Source organism: Cottoperca gobio, chromosome 5, assembly GCF_900634415.1.
Source record: "Cottoperca gobio chromosome 5, fCotGob3.1, whole genome shotgun sequence".
Lineage (NCBI taxonomy): Eukaryota > Metazoa > Chordata > Actinopteri > Perciformes > Bovichtidae > Cottoperca > Cottoperca gobio.
In genome coordinates this window covers 24,117,613-24,142,594 of record NC_041359.1, presented here as the reverse complement: position 1 = coordinate 24,142,594, position 24,982 = coordinate 24,117,613, and the positions used below count along the sequence as shown (strand labels likewise).

Below are 24,982 nucleotides of genomic sequence, written 5' to 3'. Positions count from 1 at the left end.
GTCAGCCATTAACCTCAACCCTTCCTCAGTTACCTGTCAGCTCATGTATCTGACTTCCTTACAATTTAAATCACACAGGCATCAACAACATCAGTACATTGATGATTCAATCTAAAAGGTTCATTTCCGACATGAATCAGCAGGGATAACATTACAATGAAACAGTTGATCTACAGGGGAATAAATATTAACGAGCAGTACAGAATGCCTTACTGCATTATATTCCATTATTTGTTTAATTGTCACCTAACGCCCACATTTTGTGTTCTTCTTCCACATGAATAAAGACGTAATCACCATAAAGTGATGCAGAATGCAAAGTTGAAATAAGCATACACCCTTGCACCACTGACAAGTTTTTCACAGTTGCACCAAAGAAACATTTCCTCTCTAAACTTCTCAGAGGGTTTAGTTTAAATACAAAAAATACATTTGTATAACAAAATGTTTAATTATCCTCTTTGAGGAGTCAGCATAGGAAAAGTAGACCGAGACAATGGGCCCTTCACTACCACTCATAAGACCTCACAGACTTTAGAGTTCAGCCTCTTTTTATTGTTGTTTTGCGTCTCTTTGTAGTCATTACACATCTCTGTGTAGTTTTATGTCACTTTGTAATTGTTTCGGTCTTTTAGAAGTTATTTTTGTCTTTGGTTGGTTTGCCACTTTTGTCAAGATGTCCTATATTAGTATTCAGAAAGTAGCCAGACACAATGTAAAATGACAAGTGAATGTAATGAATTTAAATAAACAAATAGAAATAATGATACTTCAAAATTAAAATAGAACAGAGATAAACAAAATTATAAGAGAACAAAACATATACATTCGTCTTCAACATACAATTTGACCGTTGTATCACTTTTTGTGGTATTTAAAAGTTTAATGGCTTTAATAAATTCTTTGAACTTGAAACCTGTGACTTCCCCACCACTGGGCGCGTGACGTCACTGGGGTGAATTTCGCAATGGGCAGGAATGTGAGGAGCTGGAGAAGAAATGTGGATATAAAGACAGCAGCAGGGACAGGGTGGAGTGAGGCAACGAGGTATCTTCCGCTCACTTTCACATCTTAGGGGCCTAGTCGCCGACCTTTTCCTATACCCGCTCTCCTCAGTCCCCTCGAGCCCCGCCTCGGGCACCACCACCAGCACCAGCAGCAGGTAAAGGTGAGGAGGACGTCGGGGTCACGCGGCGTGTGAAGAGCCCCTGAAGAAGAAGCAGACTGCGCGGAGGAGGTTGTGGCGGAGGCTCTCCGACTCTGAAAGGTTAGTTTCTGTGAGTTCAAAGCTTCGTTGCAACCTGAGCTCAGGTTAAGACGCTCCGGTGTGCTGTCGGCCTGCATGGGGCGGAGACGCTTCAAACATGGACGTCGAATGACACCTACGTTTGTTGTTTTTTGATTTAGTGAAACAAATCAAAACTTTCCCGTGAGTTAAAAGCGACTGAGACGCATTTACGGCGCTGGAAAAATTGGATAAAAAGGGGCAATGATTTGCAAAAACATTACACATGCGCAAATTCTAATAAGGAAAATCAGTTCCAGTCTTCAAGTAGTATATCAAGATGATATTTGACACACTGTTTATTATACCCATTTGTTTAAACCTCACATATCACTACTATTCTGATTGTTTGACTTAGTTATATAAATGTGTGCATGTTTTGACAGCTTTTATTAATGAGTTTTTCTCCTTCTTTAACATGTTTGTTTGGTTTTACACAGTTAAACAGGCAGCATGGGTGAGGCACCAGTCGGAGAAGATGGTACAGTGACTCGATCAGCAGAGGTAACTCTAGAAATCAGATTTTATATTGCTGTCTTTGTGTGTGTGCGCTTGTGTTTCGCCTAACTTTGTGTCTTCGCTGTAAAGTATGTGGGCTCATTTCCTGTGGATGACCTCTGCTTGGATGACCAGATAGAGCAACTGAGCTCTCAACTGAAGTCCCTTAAAGTAAGTCTTGAGCCTCAGATTACCAGTATCCCAAAAAGCAACAAATTAAACCTGTTTAATGGAGAATATAATATCTAAGATGTTGGTTGTCTTCAATCAGACATGCAAAAGAAGAAGGCCCGTATCCCTCAAATTCTCCATCAAAGGTGTGAAAATGTACAATGAGGATGAAACGGTAAGAATTAAAACATTATACACATGAATGCCTCTACATACATGGACAGTTTTGTTTGAACCCTGGAAGCATTTTTTTTCTTGTGTCTCACTGTCTGCAGACACTCCTGATGGCTCACGCTTTGCGCAGAGTCTCTCTGTCCACTGCCCGGCCCATCGATGCCCAGTTTGCCTTTGTCTCCCACAACCCAGGGAGCACCGACGCCCAGCTGTACTGCCACGTCTTTCAGGCCAGGCATTCCCGAGCGGTAAGAAGCTTTGGGTCTACTATTATTTAGAGGGGAAGTTACAGATCTGGTGTGTCCGACTTACTCAAAATCGTTTTATTTGGTGCGAATGTGGAACATGGCTATTAAATATCTGGGATTTTGACATTATGGTCCTATAACAAAGTATGTGTGTGTGATGTCCTGAATTTGAAAGAGACCTGTCTGCTGGTATACGAGGAGAGGTTGACTGTTTCTGTGACCAAGTCCATCAGAGTATTTCCCTTATTTAAAATGTTCTGTGTAGGTATTTCTCCCGGCAACTGGAACTTGTGGTTTGGTTTGTTGAAAAGTAAAACCTTAAGTGTTAGTTATTGCATTGCTACACAATTGATAATACCATTTGAGTAAAACAGTTTTGTGTGTGTCCACGTTCTCTTCTTTTAGGCACAGTTCCTGAACCTGCTGCTTTGCCGCTGTTTCCAGCTGTCTTATTTGGAAAAGCACCCAGAGGAGGCCCAGGAAGACTCTGTTGCCTCAGTGCCTCATCGCAGCCCCTCCCTGCTCAACCACGGCTTCCCTCTCAGCGTTAGCGCCCTGGTGTCCTTCAGAAGAGCCCCTTTTCAAGGCTGGTTTCCAGGAACTAAGGTTTGGACTTGAACGTCTTCTCGTCTCTGCTTTTACAACATAATATTATTACATTAATCCCATATGGTTTTTCTCTTCGTTTCCCCCCCCCCCCCCCATCTATAGACAAATCAAAAGTCCTCTGATGACCAAGATGAAGTCTTCCCCACCTCCTCCCCCTCCCTGGTGCGCAAGAAAGCCATCCGCACTAAAGCGCTGCGCTCTGGGGCCTACCGCTCCTTCACTTTCACACCACTCAAACAGCGCAACGTCCAGGAGCGACTGAGTGCGTCACAAGGTGGGCTAAGTGTTCACAAAGCACTTTCAAGAGTCAAAGAGTTGATGAGGTAAAGCAAACCCCTCATTGTTTAGGTGATGGGCAGCCACTGTCTGTCGTGGTGTCAGCAGGTCGTCTTTATCACTTGAGGTGATGGATCCGGTCTCACGTGGGTCACAATGGATGTACATGTTAAAGTTTCTCTCTTGTTTCATTTGATTCTTAGCTTCAACACGTTAAAACACAAGCTTTGTTTTTATGGGTTATTTCATCACCACTTGCTCTGTTCATCTCAGTCCTGTTACGTTTTCAACCAAACATTACCGTCACCGAGTTGGGATTACTTTGGATGTTTCTCCACGGCGGGTGGAATATCTCCACTTCTGCACCTCTTGGCTTGTAAACGTCTTCAAATACACACTGATTTCTCTTCTTGTATGTGAATCAGGAAAGGAACAAGACAAAACGCAGGTGAGGAGATCCCGTGCTCCGAGCCTGGCCGAAACAGAAGAAGCACTGGCTCAAGCAGTGTGGTGCTGGGCTGGTATCGCACCGTGAGTGTCACTTCATGCATTTCACGCAGATGCTATCTCTGGCCCTCCTCAGTATGTCAGTGGGTTTTCTAACCGCTTGTCTTCTGGTATTTCAGTGACAGCAGCTTTTCCCTGCTTGCTGACGATGTTCTGGGATCGTACCTCCTTTGCCCACATCCTAAAAAACCCAAATGTGGCTCCCTCATCATCCGCTTCCCCTCTGGCCTGATCACCCACCTCATCGAAAACACTCGGAAAGGGAAATTCCTGCTGGAGGTGGGTTGAATATTATACTTAATTAACAGTGAACGGTGAGTGCGTCTGGATAATATGTGCTTAGATTTGTAGTGGGAACAAAATCATAAGATGTAGACTGAACTACAGAGGAAATAGTTCACTTCCCAGAAATTTATATTTTGACTCTTTTCCACTAGTTACTTAATTTTACTTATTTTTTTTAATATAGAATATTGATATTGTAAAATATTTTTAATATAAAGTTTGTATCAAAAGCACTTTTTTTTAATGTGATATTTAACACAAACATGAACTCCTACAAGTCTGATCTTCCATACATCTCCTCTTTTTAATTTGAAAACACATTCGGTCTATTTCCACACAGCTACATGTCATTTGTATCCGCATGTTGCAAAGCTTCTGTGACTTTTCATCAAGAGAAACATCATAAACCTAAGATGCTGTTTTTCATGGCTGCATAACGACATTAAATTAAGTCTAGATTGTGGAAAGCGTTATTTTGTAAACTGAGGGATTAATGTTGGGTGTGAGGATGTTGGAGAGGAAATACTTTGGCATGAAAATGTAGGAATACTTTCAAGTATTTGGATTTATTTAGTGTGTAATCCCATAATCCCATAAATTGAGGCAAAACGCCACTGAAACGAAGAATAATTAAATTATTGTTGGCTTTTGATTTTTCTAAATGTCTTGGCAAACCAACACTTAGTGTATCCTGATTTTATAATAATCATTTGTTTTGTTTCTTTGGTTTATCTTTTTGGCAGAAATGCAAAACTGAATTTGGTTCCATAGCAGAACTGATCGAACACTACACGGACACTCTGGATGAGCTGGCGTGTCTGCTGAGCTGTGCCCGGGTTAACCACTGTTACGAGTGGGAGGAAAGTAGCAGCAAACTGCAGGCTGTGAAGCCACTCAAGAAAAGCACCCACAGAAAGGATTGGGTTTAAACTCACGACACTGGATTGCCAACCTCCATAATAAGTGACTTCTCTTTATATTTATATTATATGTATATAGTATGCCAGTCATTTCATCAAAGGGTACTTCTTTGTAAAGTAATATTTTGTGCTTGCTACTTTTTTATGTTTTTCAATACAATATTTTTAATATTTGTATTTGTGCCTGTAAGGCATCAGAGGCGTTTTGTTTGTGTTTTTAACATGTGAAATTTGAAAGTGGAGCGGCATTTGTCCCGCAGAATGTTGAACCTGATGGCAAAGCCATACTTTTGTTTTTCTTGTTTCAAGTTGCACAAATATATTTGATTACATTTTATTATTCCTTGAATTTGAATCTTTCTTTATGTGTTTAGGCATTAAGCCTGGATGATATGTAAGCAGTTAATCCTATATACAATGCTGTGTCCTAGGTATAAGAACATATGACCATAATGACACCAAGTATTTTCCATAAGTTGACACCTCCAGTGTATTTGTGTGTTTAAATCACAGCAACTAAGAAGTCATGTTCTGATTTTCTGTGTTTTTAACGTTTGTGTGAAGTTAGTTTACTGGAAGTTTAAACTGGTAATGTCTTTAAATTGTCTGAAATAAGATCTTTATCATAAGATTGTCTGTGATGTTCTCTTTCTTTCTCATTTTTAAATTTAAGTAACTAATTTGAGTACTTTGTACCATCTTTTACACATTAGGCCAACAAACTATATCCATATTGTTCACCCCTGTTAGAGATTAAAACAACAGGTGTCCTGTTTTCAACCCACTTCCTGTAAAAATGTTGTTTTTCCATTATTATGTATGACTTTTGCATTAGCACAAATAGTGGTGTTGATTCAGTTTTATGATCATTTTGGAGCCTGCAGTTTGTGGAGCTGTTGGATTTGTATTCCATTCACACTGACAGGTGTTGCGCTTATTTTGTCCATCCAATGTATACCAATGAGGTCAGGCTTAATAACAGAAACACATCTCTGTATAATGTAATGCAGTTCAACAGCACCACGAACTCTGAAATTATCATTGATTCAACAACAACATTGATTCAACACCTCTCAAAAACTGAACATTACAACCTTTATGGATGTAGAAATTATAGCAGAAGTGGACTACATGAGTTTTAACTAGGTGTAGGCTACATAATAAACTGGCATGTGTATTTCTTGAATATATTTTTAAAAAACAAAATACATATTTCGAACTCTTTCATTTCTTTAATATATTAGGAGGTCCTTCCCTAGTTAACCCTTACACTGGTGGAATCATTTGTTTGTTTATGTTCAAGTCTTCATAGCACTATTGACAAATGATGCACTGGCCAGGACACACTGGACATAGTTGACAATGTGGACAAAAATTATTAACCAAGTGTAATGTTAAAGATATATAGTCATGGATTTAAAAATTGTGACTCAAGTTTAGTTAGCTAATGTTAGCTGACTCAAGTTTAGTTAGCTAATGTTAGCTGACTCAAGTTTAGTTAGCTAATGTTAGCTGACTCAAGTTTAGTTAGCTAATGTTAGCTGACTCAAGTTTAATTAGCTAATGTTAGCTGACTCAAGTTTAATTAGCTAATGTTAGCTGACTCAAGTTTAGTTAGCTAATGTTAGCTGACTCAAGTTTAATTAGCTAATGTTAGCTGACTCAAGTTTAGTTAGCTAATGTTAGCTGACTTAAGTTTAATTAGCTAATGTTAGCTGACTCAAGTTTAGTTAGCTAATGTTAGCTGGAAGGATGGGAGGAAGGTGTAATGTTAGATGGAGTCACCACATATCTATGAAGGGATTATAGTTGTCTTTCTTACCAAATAAGGACTTGTTTATGCTATATACAAAACGAAGTTTCATAATATTATAAAAAGATGTGAAAATAATCAAATGTATTTGTATTCTTGCGTCTACCATTAGCCTGGTTAGGACCTCACTCCGTCCGCACGAAAATGGCCGCCGGTCTGGGGGCCGTTTCGGTTCCATCCCTCAACGGTTGTTTATGGTTGCTAAGCAACTTCAAAACGCCGTGGTAAGAAGGAGAGCAGAATGCCACCTGTAACGCTACCCGAGGAGGAAACATAAGTCTAAACTTTCTTTTTAAATCTATGAGTATTTTCTTACCTGGTGTTTGATATCCTCTGGTCGTCAGCTCAGTGGACTTTAACCGTGATGTCAACCGTTAGTTAGCCGTTAGTCGGCAGAGCTTTGTCATCGGCTCGTGAGGTTCCTGCTGCAACTCGACCGTTCGTATGTAACTATGTACAACGCAGATTTGAACGCCTCTCTTGCTTTTATGTCGAGCTAGCTACTGTACAAGTGCTGTGGAGTGAATGTTGAGACATGGGGTCAGAGTCGGTGAAGGTTGTGGTCAGGTGCAGGCCCCTGAATGACCGGGAGAAGGCTCTCGGCTCTAAGACGGTTCTGTCCATTGACCTGCATCGCTGCCAGTGCTTCATAGAGAAGCCCGGGGCCGTGGACGAGCCGCCCAAACAGTTCACCTTTGATGGGACCTACTTCATTGACCAAACCACAGAGCAGATGTACAACGAGATTGCCTATCCTTTGGTTGAGGTAAGCTCCTAGAATCACTTTAAATGTGTGTTTTTGTTTTGTTTTCAGTTCAAATACAAAGTCTTGAGATTCAGGTGTTACAACAGTAGCACGCTGGTCACTGGACACCCCCAGTTCAGCAGCAGCTATATCTTATTGCTAATGACTGCAGACCTCATTATTTACTTAAGAGTCTGCTGTCAGTCACTTTCAGAGGTCAGCAGGGTGATGGTCATTTTTAAAGAAGCTTTAATGCAAAAGGTCATTAATGTCACAGATTTGATTTCTTACAGGGCGTCACTGAGGGATACAATGGCACCATCTTTGCCTATGGACAAACTGGAAGTGGGAAGTCTTTCACCATGCAGGGAGTGTCTGATCCTGCAGCCCAGAGGGGGGTCATTCCACGAGCCTTTGAGCACATATTTGAGAGCATTCAGGTAGTTAAATAAAATGTTTTAGGAGAAACAATTAGGTAAACAGACAAAGAGCACAACAAAAAAAGCAAAGTCTGAGATATATGTATGTATACATTTATTTAGCCTTTTAATTCATTTTTACCGTCTATTTTGCAAAATTATAAATTAACTTACAAGTCTATATATATATGATACTTACACAAATGTGTGCGCAACAAATTATGAATTTCAGACCAAAACAAATGACCAATGGTTTCAGCTTCTGACGGACAAAAGATGCAACAATCCACACACATGGAATTCTTTTGTGTAAAGAAATACCTAACAGGGTAAACTCATGATACTAATTAAATGTGTTTCTTTGACTTTAGGAAGTGTTCAGGTAGGTTGCGCAACTGTTGTTAATTGTGCAACATATCCAACTTATGTATGGGTTCTAGTCTCTGTCCGAACTTGCTTTGTGTGCTCGGAGGGAATCATTTTACGTGCATTTTTGTGTGCAAGGTAGTGTGCAGAAAATACAAAATTCCTGGTGAGGGCCTCCTACTTGGAGATTTACAATGAAGAAATCCGGGACCTATTGGGAAATGACACCAAACAGAGATTGGAGGTAAGTCTCTTGTTGTTCCAATAAACAAATCAGAAGCCAAAAGGATTATTGTGCTTTTGTAAGTTACAGTCATTATAAAACTTGTTTCTCAGTCTATTCTCTGACACTGAACACCGTGCCTATGTTTTGTGGACAATACTTTGCAAGTTGCCATGGTGATTTAGAAGCACAGTAGTTACATGATTTCTTGAAGGTCAAGGTGTTTAAACAAGGTGACAGATTTGGATTGTGTGTACGTGTTTTTTTGTGTGGTTGATGAATGCTTAGCTGAAAGAGCATCCAGAGCGTGGGGTGTATGTGCGGGACCTCTCCATGCACACTGTGCACAGTGTGGGGGAGTGCGAGAAAATCGTAGTGCAAGGCTGGGGGAACAGGGCAGTGGGCTGCACGTTGATGAACAAGGACTCCTCCCGCTCACACTCCATCTTCACCATCCATTTGGAGATCTGCAACACAGGTGGACGCACATACACAATAATATAATAACTTGTTGAAACGTGTCGACAATAAACACGTTTTTGTCTGCATGAAGGAACATGTGATCTCTCTTTTCTTCAATTCAACCTTTTGATATCTTTGTCGTAGTGTGCCATTATTTGTTTTCACTCTCCACTGCACTTATTTTTCCCTGAATACTTTGTTTAGAAAGATCACACATATGTTGCTTTCAAAAAGATGTGGACGATGTGCAAAAAACCATTAAAGTACTGTAAAAATGGAGCCAGCATGTTGGTGAACAAAAGATACAACATGCTTCTCGGCTGCATTGCAGTCTGCTTTATTTTCCATTTTGGGTAGAGAAGTTGCCATCTTAGTCTCTACGAGGATGTATTTTTCCTTGTATGAAATGTTTGTGCAAAACTTCTTTTTATTTATAGAGTACATTCAAAGCAACACATGTCAACACAAGTGACAAAAAAAGCTACAAACTTAAAGTCATATTTTCTCTACATTTCCTTTGTCACCCCACATTCTCAGATGATGCTGGCCAGGATCATCTACGAGCAGGTAAACTCAACCTCGTTGACCTGGCAGGAAGCGAGCGTCAGTCCAAAACGGGTGCTACAGGTGAGCGGTTCCGCGAGGCCACCAAGATCAACCTCTCCCTCTCGGCCCTGGGTAACGTCATCTCTGCCCTGGTGGACGGACGCTCTAAATACATCCCCTACCGGGACTCCAAGCTGACCAGACTGCTGCAGGACTCTCTGGGAGGAAACACGCGCACCTTGATGATCGCCTGTCTCTCCCCCGCTGACAACAACTATGAGGAAAGCCTGAGCACGCTGCGCTACGCCAACCGGGCCAAGAGCATCCAGAACAGGCCTTGTATCAATGAGGACCCCAAAGATGCTCTGCTACAAGAGTATCAGGAGGAGATCAAGACGTTGCGGGCCCTCCTATCAGGCCAGCTGGGCACCGCTAACCTTGCATGTAAGTCATTTTGTGACTAGCCTTTTTCTTTAGTTTTTAGTTTGAGTTTTTTAACTCCTGCTTTTTGTTTATCATGCAGCTCTGCTGGCTGGCCACTTTTCTGAGGCATCCCCTGCTGTTCCTTCAAGGCCACAGTCCAGCACCACAGAAGTAGAAAAGGAGAAGATTAAAGAGGCAACTACAGGCCGTTCCCACACTAATAAATCACTTCACATCTCTACATGCTTTGTGTAAGAAGCGGGTGATTTATTGGACTGTATTCTGCTCTCGCCACAGGAGTATGAAGAGAGGCTGGCTAAGTTGCAGGCTGAGTACAATGCAGAGCAGGAATCCAAAGCAAAGCTGCAGGAGGACATCGCTGCTCTGCGTTCCTCCTATGAATCCAAACTGTCCAATCTGGAAACGGCTCGAGCCAGCAGGGGGAGCTCTGTCCTAAAGAATGATAACAGAAAACCATCTCCCCAAGAACCATGTAACTAGTTTAGATATCTCTTCCGGTGTTCATTAGTCTGTGAATCAACACTCATGACAAAGTCTGAACACAAATGTTATTGTTTATGACAAGAGTTCTTGTTATTGTGTCCACCCCTTGTATACTGACACTGCTTTGGTTTGTCTTGCTTCTTAGCATCAGTGAGCACTAGCTGTATGACAGAGGTCGCTGAGGAAGACCTCTGCCACAACACTGATCCCATGTGCCACAATACAGCTGGAGAAACTTCCCTGAGCAAGGTACTTCCAAATAAGGTACTTCCAAATACAATTATGGATTATTAGAAACTTATTGGGTATTATTTCCTCATGTTGGTGAGCCAGCTTGCTGTACCAGCAGTCGGTGTCCAAATAGGTCCAGACGGGGAAGGGCTCATAGCCTCATCTGACATCAATGCAGAGCCTCTGGACCAGCTACATGTCCTGGAGAGGTTTGTGGGCCCACATTTTACACACATAACCAACCATAAGCACTGCGTATGACAAATGTCTCTCTACCTCATGTGGAGCATGGAGTCATAACATGTTGTTCTTGTGGATTCTTAAAAAGAAAATCTTTTTCCCCTCAGACTGCAGCAGCTGGAACAGGAGGTGGTGGGAGGAGAGCAGGCCAGGAACAACGAGTTACAGCAGAGACACAGGCAGAGGAAGAACCTTGCTGACCAGAGGAAAGTCCATCTCATCTGCGCTCTGTCAGAGAACAGCGAGGACAGTGAACATGTGCTCTTGAATGTCTACAACTCCATCCAGGAAGAGGTCCATGCCAAAAGTCCAAATGCTGGTCAAGGTTCAGGGCAAGGTGGGTTACAGCAGCTGTAGGACAAATGTAAGACTTTCTGTGGGACATGCAGTGGCTTTCGAGCAATGTTCAACACCTGGGTTCAGGGTGTGCAGTAAAATATAAACACCACATCGTTGTTTACCAGAAATCTTGCAAGGCTAGCACTAAATGATGCTGGATAATGTGAACGCAAATGTGCTGAGTCTCTAAGCTCTCAGTGCTGAATCATGTGCTCTGCCATTCAACCGTGAAACCACATCAACCTGTTGTGACAGCTGAAAGAAGCCAAACTGGAGATCCGTGACCTGCAGGCGGAGTTCGAGGTGGAGAGGGACGATTACCTGGCAACGATCCGGCGACTGGAGCGGGAGGGCCAGTTACTGCACAGCCTGCTGGAGCGTATGGTGCCCCTGGTGCGCCGTGACTGCAACTACAGCAACCCGGACCGCTTGAAGAAAGAAGCTGTCTGGGACGAGGACGGCGCCACCTGGAGGCTGCCGGATGTGATGGTGCAGAAGACAACGCTGCCTTCAGGTGCAAAAAATGTGGACAGGGCATGTAGAAGTGTTTCAGCTGTTAGTAATGATGTCGGCTGTGAGACAGTAAACTCTGTGTGTTTCCCTTAAATATTATCTCTCTGTCTTTCTATCTCGTAGCAGTGGCTCCGAAACTTTCAGCTGGCAGAGGTTCAGCTGCTGATACTGGAGATCCATTCATGGTGTGTTCATGCTCCGTGCATCATCTCACACACACTGAAACACTGTCACAGAGCCTTAACCCCTGTGTGTGTGTGTGTGTGTGTGTGTGTGTGTGTGTGTTTAGCAGGTGGAGGAGGACAGGTACAAGGAGATGCTGGACCGTAGTGACAGTGAGAACATCGCCAGCAGCTACTTCAAGTCAAAGAGAGCGAGCCAACTGCTGGGACGTGAAGCTACCAAGGGACACGGTGAGCCTGAACGTAAACCACAAATAATAACATGTTTAGCTAATTAGCTCAGTCGCAGAAGGACATCACTTCCCTCTCACCGTGGTAAACCAGCAGGTTGTAATCATCGTGTGTGTTTCTTCAACGGTACAAAAGTGATCATGGTTAAATTGTAGATTGTTAGATGAACTTAAAATACTACTCCTTTATGTTTGAAACAAGACACACTGCACTGGACCTCCTGCAGTAACGCCAAAGCATTTTTACATTCAGGTGTTTTCCCATCTTATGTTGGTTCAACCCATCTGATGGAGCTCTCTTCCTACAGCGATCCACTCTCCTCCGCTGGTTAACGGGGCGTCCCACCTCACTGTGAGTGGTTCCACCATGAACCCGCCTGTCAGCTCAGACTCCGTCCTGCCACGCCCTTTCCGCCTGGAGTCGTTGGATATCCCGTTGGTGTCCAATGGTAGAGTGAAACGCAAAAAAAGCAAACCTCACATCCTTAACGAGAGCACTTGAAAGGACTGCTTCCACTGTTTTTGAATGAAAAGATTGTGTACACTGTGATTGATCACATACTGTATATTTTAAATGATTAAATATGTAATGTTTGATAACCAGAAATGCATACAGCAGACACTTCGGGTGGAAATTCAGTTGTGTCATGTGATTAAAATCATATTTTGAATGTTCATTATGAGATCAATACTACCTACATTATGATACTATTATTGATTTATTTTTGTTGCACTGTTTAAACTGTGAGACTCAAAGTACAGCTACAATAATATTTAATTTCTAATTTTGCTGTTGCTGATTGTAAACCACAATTTCAACCTGTTCACATCTCAAATTCTTGCTGCTGAATATATAAAATAAAATGAATTAATTTACCCACGACATGGCTAATTTCCTTTACTTTGCAAAAAGCCGGTAATAAGAAATAAGATCTCAGTCGGACCGGTTTGTAGTGTGGCAACAAACGGATGACTCCACTATCACAAATAGGTCAGGGGGGCTGTTGCCAGGCGGAAGTGTTGGCAGGTAGTAGACGGTTATCTCATGTTACATATGACCTCTGAGGTCAGCATTGTGCATGTCGGTGTAACTTTCCTTAAACCTAATGAAGATGAGAAAACCCTTCATTTAGTCTCTAGGCAAATTTGTTCATCTTGAAAACTGCTTTTGATGTCAACGCCTAAAGGTTTATAGGTCGGAGTCGGTATGGAGTCGATATCTTTAGTATAGGAGTTAGCGTAGATTCACAAATGTTTGTTTTTATTGTTTCCTTTCGTAACACGGCAACATCTCAACGCTTGAAGTTGCAGTTGTGTATCTACTGATGAACTCAATCCTTTCTGCAGCTCACTTATCTGTCTTGTGTATCCTATTTCTAAATGTGGCTGTGTGGCCTGATTTCTTCATCCATTGTTTAATATTAGTTGACCGGCAGAGAGCCGTGTCAGTTTCAAAAATTTGACACCTTTTGTTCGCCTGCTGCGCAGACATGCTAGACACAGATACTGGGCCCGCGAGGCGAGCCCCTTGCCTGACTTAGAGACAACACCACACACGAGACTGTTGCGTAGCGAATGCCCAGCCATTCAAATAAGTCAGTGGTAAGAATTAGAAGTCTTGCAATGCGAGGGTTATTGAGAAAACAAGAGCAAGGAAGACACTGGTCTGCTAAGAGGTGCGGCTCAGGATAATCTGATAATGGAAGTGCAGCTGAGCTGGCTTTCTCTTTGCTCGAGTGGCATGTAAGATGAGTAGTATGACTGTAAGTGGAGTGCTGGATGAAGCAGACACGTAAAGCCACTGTGCAGGTTTACAGGGATGATAGTTTGACTGAATTAAAGGACCTTTGCTCGTCTGCGCTGCACTCACGCATTCGACAGTCAGTCTGAAAAGGCAAACCGTTAAGAGCTCAAGTTAATCACATTTAAAAATCACAAAGGTATTTAAACTTGTGAGGTTAAAGATAACAATACACAGTATATAATATGCAGACTTCTTTATTTTCACTGGTATTTATAGAAATGGTAAAAATAATCACATTATCATTGTTTTATTTGGATTCTGGATTCTCCAGTATTTAGACAATGAAGGCAGTGACACAGTCTGTCACACATATTTAAAACCATCTTAACCATATATACTGTATAAAATAGTAATAGAAACAAATCAGGAGCTATTGATGCATCATATCTTGTTAATAATGTGCTGCTAATTGCTACTTAAGATTAGAAAAGCAAAAAAGAATCACCGCAAAACACTTTCAAAATGTTGTTATGATCTGCTCCGATGAATGTACCGAACAATCCACTTATAGGCACATCTGTGAATGAATGAAACAACCAGTTATGTAAAAGTTCTGTTGATTTGGATCCATGTTTCCTTTCAAGTAGCAGTACAGTGGAGCAGCATGTTTACACAGTTTACAGGGGACAAAACTAGATTAATGGAAAGCCATAATATGTCGCGCTTCAGTATCTAAAATGTTATTTTTGTGCACATTTAGGCTTATTACAATATGTATTTATATTGTTGAATTTAGCCATACACTTGTGTAAATAGTGTATACAGTCAGCAAACCACTAATATGCACTCTTAGGCTGATTAGGCCTCGTCAAATCATAACAAAAATCTGAACTTTGTTAAAGCCAACACAATACAGCCTCAGGATTTGAAAAGTGAAAGGTGCGTTTTAAAGATTGAAACCTACAGAAGAACTCTAACCCTAACCCTAACCCTAACCCTAACCCTAACCCTATAGTTGGGGAAAAAACTGCCCCAAGTGTGTAAATCCAGTCCCCTGTATTAAAACCTATATGAAAAGGGCTGATCTTGCCCTTTAAATTCTTCCTCTTCTTCATCCTCTTCTGCTTTACTTTGCCAAAGTGCCAAGTGCCAAGTTCCCACTTACTGCTCTAACTCTCTGTAAGCGGATGGTGCTCTTGAACTCTGAGCTCTGCATTCACACGGGCGGACCTCTGCTGTTTACCTTTTAATCTTTGAGCAGTCCGAGCTTTCTGAGTGCTTCTTTTCGATCAGCTCCCATCCCAGGCACCACCATCACTGTGTATCCGACTACGTTTGAAGGTTTGCGGGCTTCGGGCTGACAGTTTTCACTGTTTCTGTAGTTGTCCAGGGTAGCAGAGCGCTCCAGACTAGCTGCCTTTAATCCATTGGACTGTGCGGGATGTGTGACAGACACAGGCTGTTTGTCCGGTCGGGAGCAGTGATGGAAACTGGCACTGCTCTGCAGAGGCTTGTTCTTGGGCTCGGTGGGCACTTGAGAATAGGAAAACGATGGGCGTCTTGATGGATGAACATTAGATGGACCTCCTGTGAACCTGTTGGGTGTTGGGTCCGGAAAGGGCTGAGATTTCGGGGGAAGCGGTGGTGCTACTGGCTCATTTTCGGACTGTTGGTCGTTCATCAGGCCCAGCTTCTGCAAAGCTTCCAGTCTCACAACATTGGGGTCTTTTGCATTCTTGATATTGTATGAAGGGTCTGAGTTTATGGATGCTTCATTTTGTGTTGTCTTAGCAGGAATCTTTTGGGGTTTGGGGGCCACAACCGGAGGACCTGTCTTAGACTTAAAAGCCTCTGAGTGGAATCTGGCAGATCTTGGCAGAATTTTTAAGTTTGGGCCGTCCACTGTGACAGGAAGGTGCTTGTCCAAGTCTATTGTATGATCAATTGTGGGACATAGAGGCGTCTTCTTTGTGGAGGCACTCCTGCGCAGATAAACAAGTGCATCATAAGACAGAGGACCTCTAGGTAAATCTTCCACCCGGTCCCTGGGTTTGGTGGGAGGAGGTATCACAACATTAACCTCTAAAGGTACTTTGGGAGCAACAGGTTTCTGGTTGTGTTTGTGATCAGCTTTGTTGCTTGAAGGAGTGAAGTGAGGCTTAGAGCTGAGGCTTTTGTCTGGAGGGACACCCGGCTTTGCACTGGGTATGGAACATGGAGACCTACTTGCCATAACAAAAGGTGTAGGAACCAGGTAGCTCTGCAAGGGTTTGCTGTCAACATTTTCCTTTATGAGTTCCTTAGATGCGTGTTTCTGTGAACCTGAAAGACAAACAAACACACGTGTGTCACTTGAAAGTATTTAATTGACAACTGTTCAGCTAATTCTGCGTCCGTGCCTCGACATTAACTCACTGTTGAGCTTGCTTTTGCTCATGGAGGCTGACAGGGTTGCCAGTTTGGTGGCGAGGTTGCCAGGGCTGGACAGTTGGTCAGGTTCATCATTGGACAGTCCACTATCTTCCTCAGTGTCCAAAGAATCAATAGTCTCCTCCAAAAACATGAGGCAGGCCTTCTCTTCAGCAGACAGGTGCTCCAGACTATCATCACTCTGTGATACATAAAAAGAGGGCTTTCCTTTTGACAACAATTCCACAATGAGATATGTAAAAGAAACAGAAGGATCACTTTGTATCAGAAGAACTCTGCACTTCTGAATACACACAGCACTATGAACGTTTGTGTCACCTACATAGTTTTGTCTTGATATTCTATGTTGTGTTGTATAATGAGTTGTATTAGATCTAATACGTTTCTCAGATTCAAGAGGGTACGGTCAGTAACTTACAAAGACAGAATTGGCGCTGACGACGCTGTCACAGCTGCCAGCGCTGTCCATGCCAGTCATCGTCTCCATTCCAGTGCCACCTGGCCAAGTATCACTTTTGGGCATTTTAGTGACCCAATTTATCCAAGGTTAATGGCACAGGTCGCTGCGTATCACCCTGTGAAAAGGGAATACGTGATGGGTTACATTTAAAATAGTTCCTCCTCTATCTCATTGGGTATTTTCTACAAAGTGCTTTCCTATTGCCGTACTTTTGCATTACATCCTTGCATTACATTTACAATAGTGTTTGTGTGACCTAGTGCTAACCTCATGCACCTATTTCTAATTAGCATAAAGGGATATCCAGTTTACAAATAACTGGTAATGTGTGCGAAACTTCTAGGCTGAAAACACACCGGTGTGATGTTATGATGGGGCTTCGATAGACATTTTCATAATTTAGAAATAGCCTTGACACATGAAAAATGTGACACATGGACTTCAATGAGAGATGGAAGCTAATAACAGTAATAGATACCAATATGTTGGTTCTTCTTAGTGAGAAATGACCATTACTACAATGTTCAGACCACTAATTAACAGTAAGGATAAAAAAAACAAACAAAGAATTGGTAGTCTGTGAAAACATTTGCAGAAACAAGATGCTATTTACTCATCATGCCAGATGACTAGTGCAAAAAGGGCAAAGTGTGAATTGTCACAGGTTACAGCTCTACAGGCCTCGGCATGCACTTATTGATCAGAGTCTGACAAATTGTTCCACTAAAGCGGACCATAACATTCAGTAATATTCAGTATTGTTCTCACTGGATTCTCTTTATAAGCATCATCCATCTTTCCAAACTCCAGAGCTTTGAGCACATCTGATGTAACTGTCACAGGACAATATGTTAGCTGCAAAGGAATTTAGACTTTGGATTTCTCTTTAATCAATAATGTATTAAAAATGAGTCCAGGTTTACTTTAGCATGGAGTACATTGTGGTTGCACAACAATCTGTGCCTTGATAACACATTATATATTGAACTAGTAGTCCTCTAACTGCATGTGACTCAGATTACAGCACACATGCCACTCCTAATCTTCCTCGATGGATCCGTTTCAGACAGAGTGGAGGGCAGCAGCAATGATCCACGGAAAGCTCTATGATAGCCAGTTTGATCATGTTGTACAAATACTGTAAATGGGATTAGAAATTGAAGGAACAGTTGCTTTAACAGCTATTTGTACAAAATAATTTTACCAGAACAAACACGCTTTTTATGACTTTTTTGACATATTATACTATAATAATAATAATTATTATTATGAATAATATTATAGCACCTTTCATACAAGAATTGCAGCCCAAAGTGCTTCACAGCAAAACATAGTACAAGATTAGACAGAGCATTTACAGTACAATAATCACAGTGTTGATGTACATGAGTGTGAAGTAGGATTAAAAATATTATAAAATAGCAGAATTAAAATAGTATAAAATAGCTGAATTAAAATAGTATAAACATAGCAGAATTAAAATAGCAGAATTAAAATAGTATAAAATAGCTGAATTAAAATAGTATAAACATAGCAGAATTAAAATAGCAGAATTAAAATAGTATAAAATAGCAGAATTAAAATAGTATAAAATAGCAGAATTAAAATAGTATATAATAGCAGAATTAAAATAGTATAAAATAGCAGAATTAAATTAGTATAAAATAGCAGAAGTAAAATAATATAAAATAGCAGAATTAAATATTATAAAATATCAGAATTAAAATAGTATAAAATAGCAGCATTAAAATAGCAGAATTAAAATAGTACAAAATATCAGAATTAAAATAGTATAAAATAGCAGCATTAAAATAGCAGAATTAAAATAGTATAACATAGCAGAATTAAAATAGTATAAAATAGCAGAATTAAAATAGTATAAACATATCAGAATTAAAATAGTATAAAATAGCAGAATTAAAATATCAGTATTAAAATAGTATAAAATAGCAGAATTAAAATAGTATAAAATAGCTGAATTAAATATTATAAAATAGCAGAATTAAAATAATATAAAATAGCAGAATTAAAATAGTATAAAATAGCTGAATTAAATATTATAAAATAGCAGAATTAAAATAATATAAAATAGCAGAAGTAAAATAGTATAAAATAGCAGAATTAAAATAGTATAAAATAGCTGAATTAAAATAGTATAAACATAGCAGAATTAAAATAGCAGAATTAAAATAGTATAAAATAGCTGAATTAAAATAGTATAAACATAGCAGAATTAAAATAGCAGAATTAAAATAGTATAAAATAGCAGAATTAAAATAGTATAAAATAGCAGAATTAAAATAGTATATAATAGCAGAATTAAAATAGTATAAAATAGCAGAAGTAAAATAATATAAAATAGCAGAATTAAATATTATAAAATATCAGAATTAAAATAGTATAAAATAGCAGCATTAAAATAGCAGAATTAAAATAGTATAAAATATCAGAATTAAAATAGTATAAAATAGCAGCATTAAAATAGCAGAATTAAAATAGTATAACATAGCAGAATTAAAATAGTATAAAATAGCAGAATTAAAATAGTATAAACATATCAGAATTAAAATAGTATAAAATAGCAGAATTAAAATATCAGTATTAAAATAGTATAAAATAGCAGAATTAAAATAGTATAAAATAGCTGAATTAAATATTATAAAATAGCAGAATTAAAATAATATAAAATAGCAGAATTAAAATAGTATAAAATAGCTGAATTAAATATTATAAAATAGCAGAATTAAAATAATATAAAATAGCAGAAGTAAAATAGTATAAAATAGCAGAATTAAATATTATAAAATAGCAGAATTAAAATAGTATATAAATACTATGACTTTTTTATGACTCTTTCATAAAATACTACAACTTCTTTTTTTTACATACTATACTATGACTTGTTATGACATACCATACCAAGCCTTTAATTACTTTTTTTGACGTATTAAAATAAAAGTCATAAAAAAGTCATAATATAGTATATCATATAAAAATACATAGTATAAGCACAGCAGGAGCTCCAGGAGAAAATATCACAAGAGAATGTCAAAACTATTAATTAAGTGTTGAAAGACAACTCAAACACTATTACAAGTGAATCACAAGTGTTTTTAAAGTTCCTGAAGAAATCCTTAATGGCCGTAATTATCTAAACCTTTTTTTAAAGAAGGAATTTCTTTGCTCAAAGGCAGTTTTAGAAAACTATTGAAGTCTCTCTACAAAGATGTACACTCTTTTTTTTTCTCACAACATCCATATTTCTTTGGCAAATGGTTCACAGTAATGTAAAGGAAACATAGTTTGTAGTTTTGGTCCTGTAGAAGCTGCATGTGTTAAGATGGACGAGTAAAGTTTGAGCAATTTATAAAATAGTGTAATCAATCAGTCTCACACGCAGATCTGTCTATCCATCTCATCCACATCTGACATCCTATGTAACCCACATGAGCTTTCGTTGATCGGCAAGAATGACTATGTGTATCATAGCTTAGTGTGTTTCTGACAGACATCTAACTAGTCCTCTAACATGCATGTGACTCAGATTACAGCACACATGCCACTCCTAATCTTCCTCAACCGGATCAGTTTCAGAGGGAGTGCAGGGCAGCAGCAATGATCCTCTGAAAGCTATATGATATCCATGTTGTCTCACTGCAACAATTTTAATTTGGGCGTATGTTCATCCACAGAAGTTAATTTTACGTGATGAGATACAAAGACAACGTAAATAGTAATACCAGGATTAGGGGTAGGTCTTCTCCTGGGGTTGCTAACATGTTTGCACTATTCAGGCCTTGTGAGACACTTTTTTGTTTTTACTGTAAATGAGATTACAAATTTAAGATGGTTTCAAAGCCAGTTGAGCACGATATTTCGAGCAGAACAATCAACTTTTAGGGAATAAATACATGTTAATGTTCTGCTATAGAGCTGGAAGTTTAGTATAAAGGAACCTCTGTCTGCAGTGAAAAGAAATTCACTTTTGGATAAGTTTCAACACCTGAGAGGCAAGGACTGTTAGATAAGCCAAGAGAAGCACAAAAGCAATCCTGTTCACTGTTTGTGCTTCGTCAGGCCATCCCATCCCTGCAAAGAAATTCCTACCAGGCCAATATGTAAATGTCCCCATATGTCCTGCAGGTCAGGATACGGATCTGAGATAACAGGTATTGTTTTTACCCGACACAATCTGCGGTGGTTTATATACGAAACTGATAGAGTATTTCAAAGCTACTGATATCTGGTCATGGATTGTTGCCTTCAATTATATAGTTTATAGTTATGTAGTGTGACTCATAGTGTTTCCTCTCGTCATAACATACCTTGACATCAATAAGAATGTAGTTAGTCATTAACCCCTGTAGACTTGTTCCAGTTAAAGGACACGGATGAATATACAGTACATCATACCGTTATCTCCTTACAGATACACCTCAACAAAGTAGCAACCGCCACAACGAGACATGAAAGGGCAGAGGTTTAGGCAATAAATATAAACACTATGTCTCCTTGGAACATTAATCTCTGCTATTAGCACAGTGGCAGTTTTGTTTTAAATTGTGGCTATAAAATAACTGTCCCAGCATTTATTATCCTTATTGCATTGTTAGAAAGGGATTGTGAAACTACATAGTTATGTTATCTTAACCCTCACTACCTGGCCTCAGTTTAAAATACAGTATGTCCTTTGTGATAAACACAATATACCTTGGTATATGTAGGACTTCTAATTCAGTCCCAAAACACAACTGAAAATAGGCTGACTAAAATAAATTCATTCAATTACATAAACCATACTTACCTATATGACATTAAACACACATATGAAGTGTGGATTTAGTTATCTTAAACTCAGGATGATATAGGCTATTTGACTTAACGTGAGCTATATGTTCACCTGTTGATAACGTCAGAATAAAAACACGATTTAATCTAAACTATCAAATATAAATAGGTGCTGAAACTGCCCACAAACTGGAAGTTGCATTAGTTGAGCACATACCTGTTTGAATCTTCGTACATTAAGCCTTTAGTTATCCATCTTCTGCTTCTTGTGCAAGTGAGGACGCGGGTGAGTGAGCGCGCGGCTCTGTTACCTGAACGAGGGACTTTGTGCCTTAAGCTTTGAGCCAATCAGAGAGCAGCATTCTACTTAAGGCGCACGAGCCCTCGTCATGTTACCTACAACTGCATTAATCTGCTAATCAGTATCTCCGTTTCAAACTCTCTCGCTCAAAAAGCAAATGTAAAAGCTTTACTTTAGAGATAATTACTCCCGCATTGTGACCTAAACGGAATGTAAATAATCTCTTTACTAACACAAGTCAAAGTACTGAAACCACATTGTGAAAATACTCCACTCCAAGTAAAGTCCTTCATTCAAAGTATGTAAGTAGGCTCATATCAGCTAAATGTACTTTAAGTAAAAGTATTTGTGCAGTAAAATGTTTCCCTGCCAGTGTTTTAATTGTACATGTTGGCTCATTATTACTGGCGCATTAATGTGCATGTTGCATTTGTACTACTTTTGCAGTGTCTGTGCTGAGAATCACACATCTCTAAAAAAAACAGCCGTTTTCAGCTTTGTGAAGTGTCCTCATCTTTCACATGGCCTCTGTAGCAGCAGTGAAAGCTGAAACTGTTGGTCAAACAGCTGGTGTCAACAAATCTTAGATCCTATTAAGAAAAGGTAGAAGTTAAAACAACATGCAGGTAGTATAATCCCACTACGATGGCACAGGATCCGTGTTGTTTAGCCTACAAAGGTTTGTTTCCAGTGGCTGTGGATTGTCAACAAGAGCTATAAATAGATAGGTGATGTGGGGACAATTAAAACTAGAATAATTAGTAGAAAATGGGAACATAAGTGTAACAATCATTAGACATGAAAAAAAAAGGACACAGTTGATACAGAACAACTCGTACACAATACCGTCGGATATAACTTTTAATTGTGACACAACACTGAAAAAAATCAAGTAAATCCAGTTATTCTGTAGTGCTTTGTGTGCAACATTCATTGTTATTGTCCTTGAAGAGTCATGGGAACTTGGTAAACACAACAAAGCCATTTCATAGTTTCAACTTTATGCAGGCCGACAAATCCTTAATCCCTGTTAAAAGAAACTATATAAAAAGTAACAGATGAGGGGGAGAAAATCATAGTAATTCACAATCAAACAAAGAAATAATTTGACAAGTAAACTTGGCCTTTTGTTAATTTCAAACACGAGAAATCTAAAAGAAAACTCCAATCAAGTCATACACTGTCAAACAACTCGGTACCAATATTGCCATCACAGACATGTGAAGTAGAAACCCTGGTTCTGCACAACATGAGGCCACAATAAACTGCGCCTCAACGAAAAACAAATATCTTCATAGCCTCCAATTTAAAAGTTTTGAGCTGTGGTTTAAAACAAACAAGTGCATCCTTCATCCTAGGCAGTGCGGAGTAGCAAAGAGATGATGCCGGCCTTCAGCTGACGATGCTCCAGTTGTGTGAAACATACAGTGGAACAGAATGACGCTTTTTGGACAACATGCACTACATATTTAACCAAAATAGACTTTTACTCATTAGGTTTTCAAACACCGTGACTAGGGATACTTTAGGGCTGCAAATGTGAGAGGAAAAATTCAAATTGCCAAGATAAATGGTTACTGCTGATTAGCTAAAGCACATAATTTAAGGACAAACTGTACCTGAACTGTAAATGCATTGAGTGAGCAAGATTTCTCGTACAACATCTTACACTTCAGATCTCTAGTCACGGCACCCTCTCACGAGTTGTGATCTGAAATACACCGCTCAAAACACCCCGTCGCTCTTAGTGTTTAAAAGAAAATATGCAACAATATGAAACAAACTATTTTTAAAAAGATTTCAGCATGACGACATTTGAAAGTTACACACTAGAATTAAAAATTACACTCCTGAAATACTGTCGTACCCACGAAGAACAACAGAGCTACAGATCTTGTGAAAGGTTTTTTTCTTTCAGCACCATTAATTGTTTGTCTAATCTAAAATACCATCACTGATAAACCATCTTGCAACATCAAAAAAAGGGGGGGGGGGAAGATGACAATAGTCACACATAAGTAATTCGTCTCGTTTTGGATCACAACATGATTTCAAAATGCATAACCTCAATCTCAACGGCCTCTGCTCGCTAAAGGGAAATAAAAAACATGCTACGTAACCAACATGATGAATAACAGTCATACTTTTTGTGCTGCGCTTAAGACAACAGTGAATAGGATCACGTCACAGTGCAAATGATTCTTAGTGGTTGTTTTAAACTCTTTCTAGAGCCAGATAGCCAGGTTTGATCACATATCAAAGTCAAAGTTTAGTCAGTCACAGGTAAGTATTGGCAATTTGGTGCATCTTCGAATCAACAACACTATTTGGTTTGTTATCACTACAACCCAGCCATCGAGTAATTGAAAGGGATTGAACAAATCCTAAGAATGGTTTGCATATTTTACTTGACCCAGTTAAACAGATTTAAAACCATCCCTAACAGACTAAAATGATGGTTTAAAGACATCGGAGCACTGCAGTAACGTTTCTGACTTTGAGAACTGACAGCAGTTTATAAAAGTAATACTGAACAGGTTAGAGGCTGGACACAGTGTCTGCAGATTCTCCATAGATGTCGCTGGACAATGTGAGGTAGAGGATCACACAAGCAGATTTACAGATAGACCAACAGAGTTGCCAGACATTGGGGCACGGGGTTGGTGGATTTTGTATTTGTGAGAGTGAGAAAAGACAAAATAGTGTTCACACTTCGCCAAAATTGGTGTGGCCTGTCTCCTTGGCATGCTCACGAGCTTCCTTTTGTCCCACCAGGCCTGTCTGGCACACCATGCAGCGCAACGCAAAGCGGTTAACGTCCGTGAACTGCCGCTTGCGGCGAGCCTCGTCTGCCAGCTCGAGGGCCAGGGCCAGGATTACGTCGTCAGTGGTGGAGAAGATAGTCAGGGGCGGAGCGTCAGAGCCGGGCGTTTCTTTCTGCAGTGGGTCGTAGTGGATGCCATCGTAGATGAGCAGCACACGTTTGTGGTAGCCGGCATCCTCCCCAAATCGGTCCACTCGGACTGTCTGAGTGTCCACCACACAGATCT

General features: G+C 39.7%; 4 protein-coding genes across 6 annotated transcripts in view; 2 read left to right on the top strand and 2 right to left on the bottom strand.

Moving 5' to 3' along the window:
• The first annotated feature begins 961 nt into the window (after positions 1-961).
• Positions 962-6,120, top strand: sh2d5 (SH2 domain containing 5). 3 transcript variants are annotated; one of them, XM_029431934.1, is made up of 10 exons: positions 963-1,267; positions 1,726-1,789; positions 1,874-1,954; positions 2,055-2,129; positions 2,230-2,376; positions 2,782-2,982; positions 3,088-3,259; positions 3,687-3,792; positions 3,888-4,047; positions 4,797-6,120. In XM_029431934.1, the coding sequence occupies exons 2-10, from the start codon at positions 1,739-1,741 to the stop codon at positions 4,980-4,982; spliced, it is 1,179 nt and encodes a 392-aa protein (XP_029287794.1). In that variant the 5' UTR covers positions 963-1,267; positions 1,726-1,738; the 3' UTR covers positions 4,983-6,120. The 3 variants fall into 3 exon arrangements, with proteins under 3 accessions (XP_029287796.1, XP_029287794.1, XP_029287795.1); XM_029431935.1 differs by lacking the exon at positions 963-1,267 and adding an exon at positions 1,318-1,429; XM_029431936.1 differs by lacking the exon at positions 4,797-6,120 and having other exon boundaries at positions 962-1,267; positions 3,088-3,308; positions 3,888-4,029.
• Positions 6,121-6,916: 796 nt separating this feature from the next.
• Positions 6,917-13,077, top strand: kif17 (kinesin family member 17). The gene is given in 15 exon segments (XM_029431891.1): positions 6,917-7,552; positions 7,825-7,971; positions 8,459-8,560; positions 8,828-9,017; positions 9,539-9,991; positions 10,071-10,165; positions 10,268-10,463; positions 10,620-10,723; positions 10,808-10,914; positions 11,053-11,254; positions 11,256-11,282; positions 11,540-11,798; positions 11,921-11,982; positions 12,087-12,210; positions 12,518-13,077. Coding segments are annotated over 15 exon segments (2,493 nt in total). The 5' UTR covers positions 6,917-7,321; the 3' UTR covers positions 12,712-13,077.
• Positions 13,078-15,199: 2,122 nt separating this feature from the next.
• zgc:158258 (specifically androgen-regulated gene protein) lies at positions 15,200-21,955 on the bottom strand. Its single transcript, XM_029432505.1, has 4 exons — positions 21,849-21,955; positions 16,802-16,958; positions 16,369-16,564; positions 15,200-16,275 (listed from the first exon to the last, which is right to left on the bottom strand). Exons 2-4 carry the CDS (start codon positions 16,904-16,906, stop codon positions 15,200-15,202), a joined length of 1,377 nt encoding a protein of 458 aa, XP_029288365.1. The 5' UTR covers positions 16,907-16,958; positions 21,849-21,955.
• Positions 21,956-22,778: 823 nt separating this feature from the next.
• The window catches only part of yod1 (YOD1 deubiquitinase), a 5,651-nt gene continuing 3,447 nt past the window's right edge, over positions 22,779-24,982 (bottom strand). The window contains exon 3 of the mRNA XM_029432673.1: positions 22,779-24,982. This exon is cut by the window's right edge and continues 357 nt beyond it. Within this exon, the coding sequence (XP_029288533.1) occupies positions 24,639-24,982 (344 nt within the window). The 3' untranslated portion in view covers positions 22,779-24,638.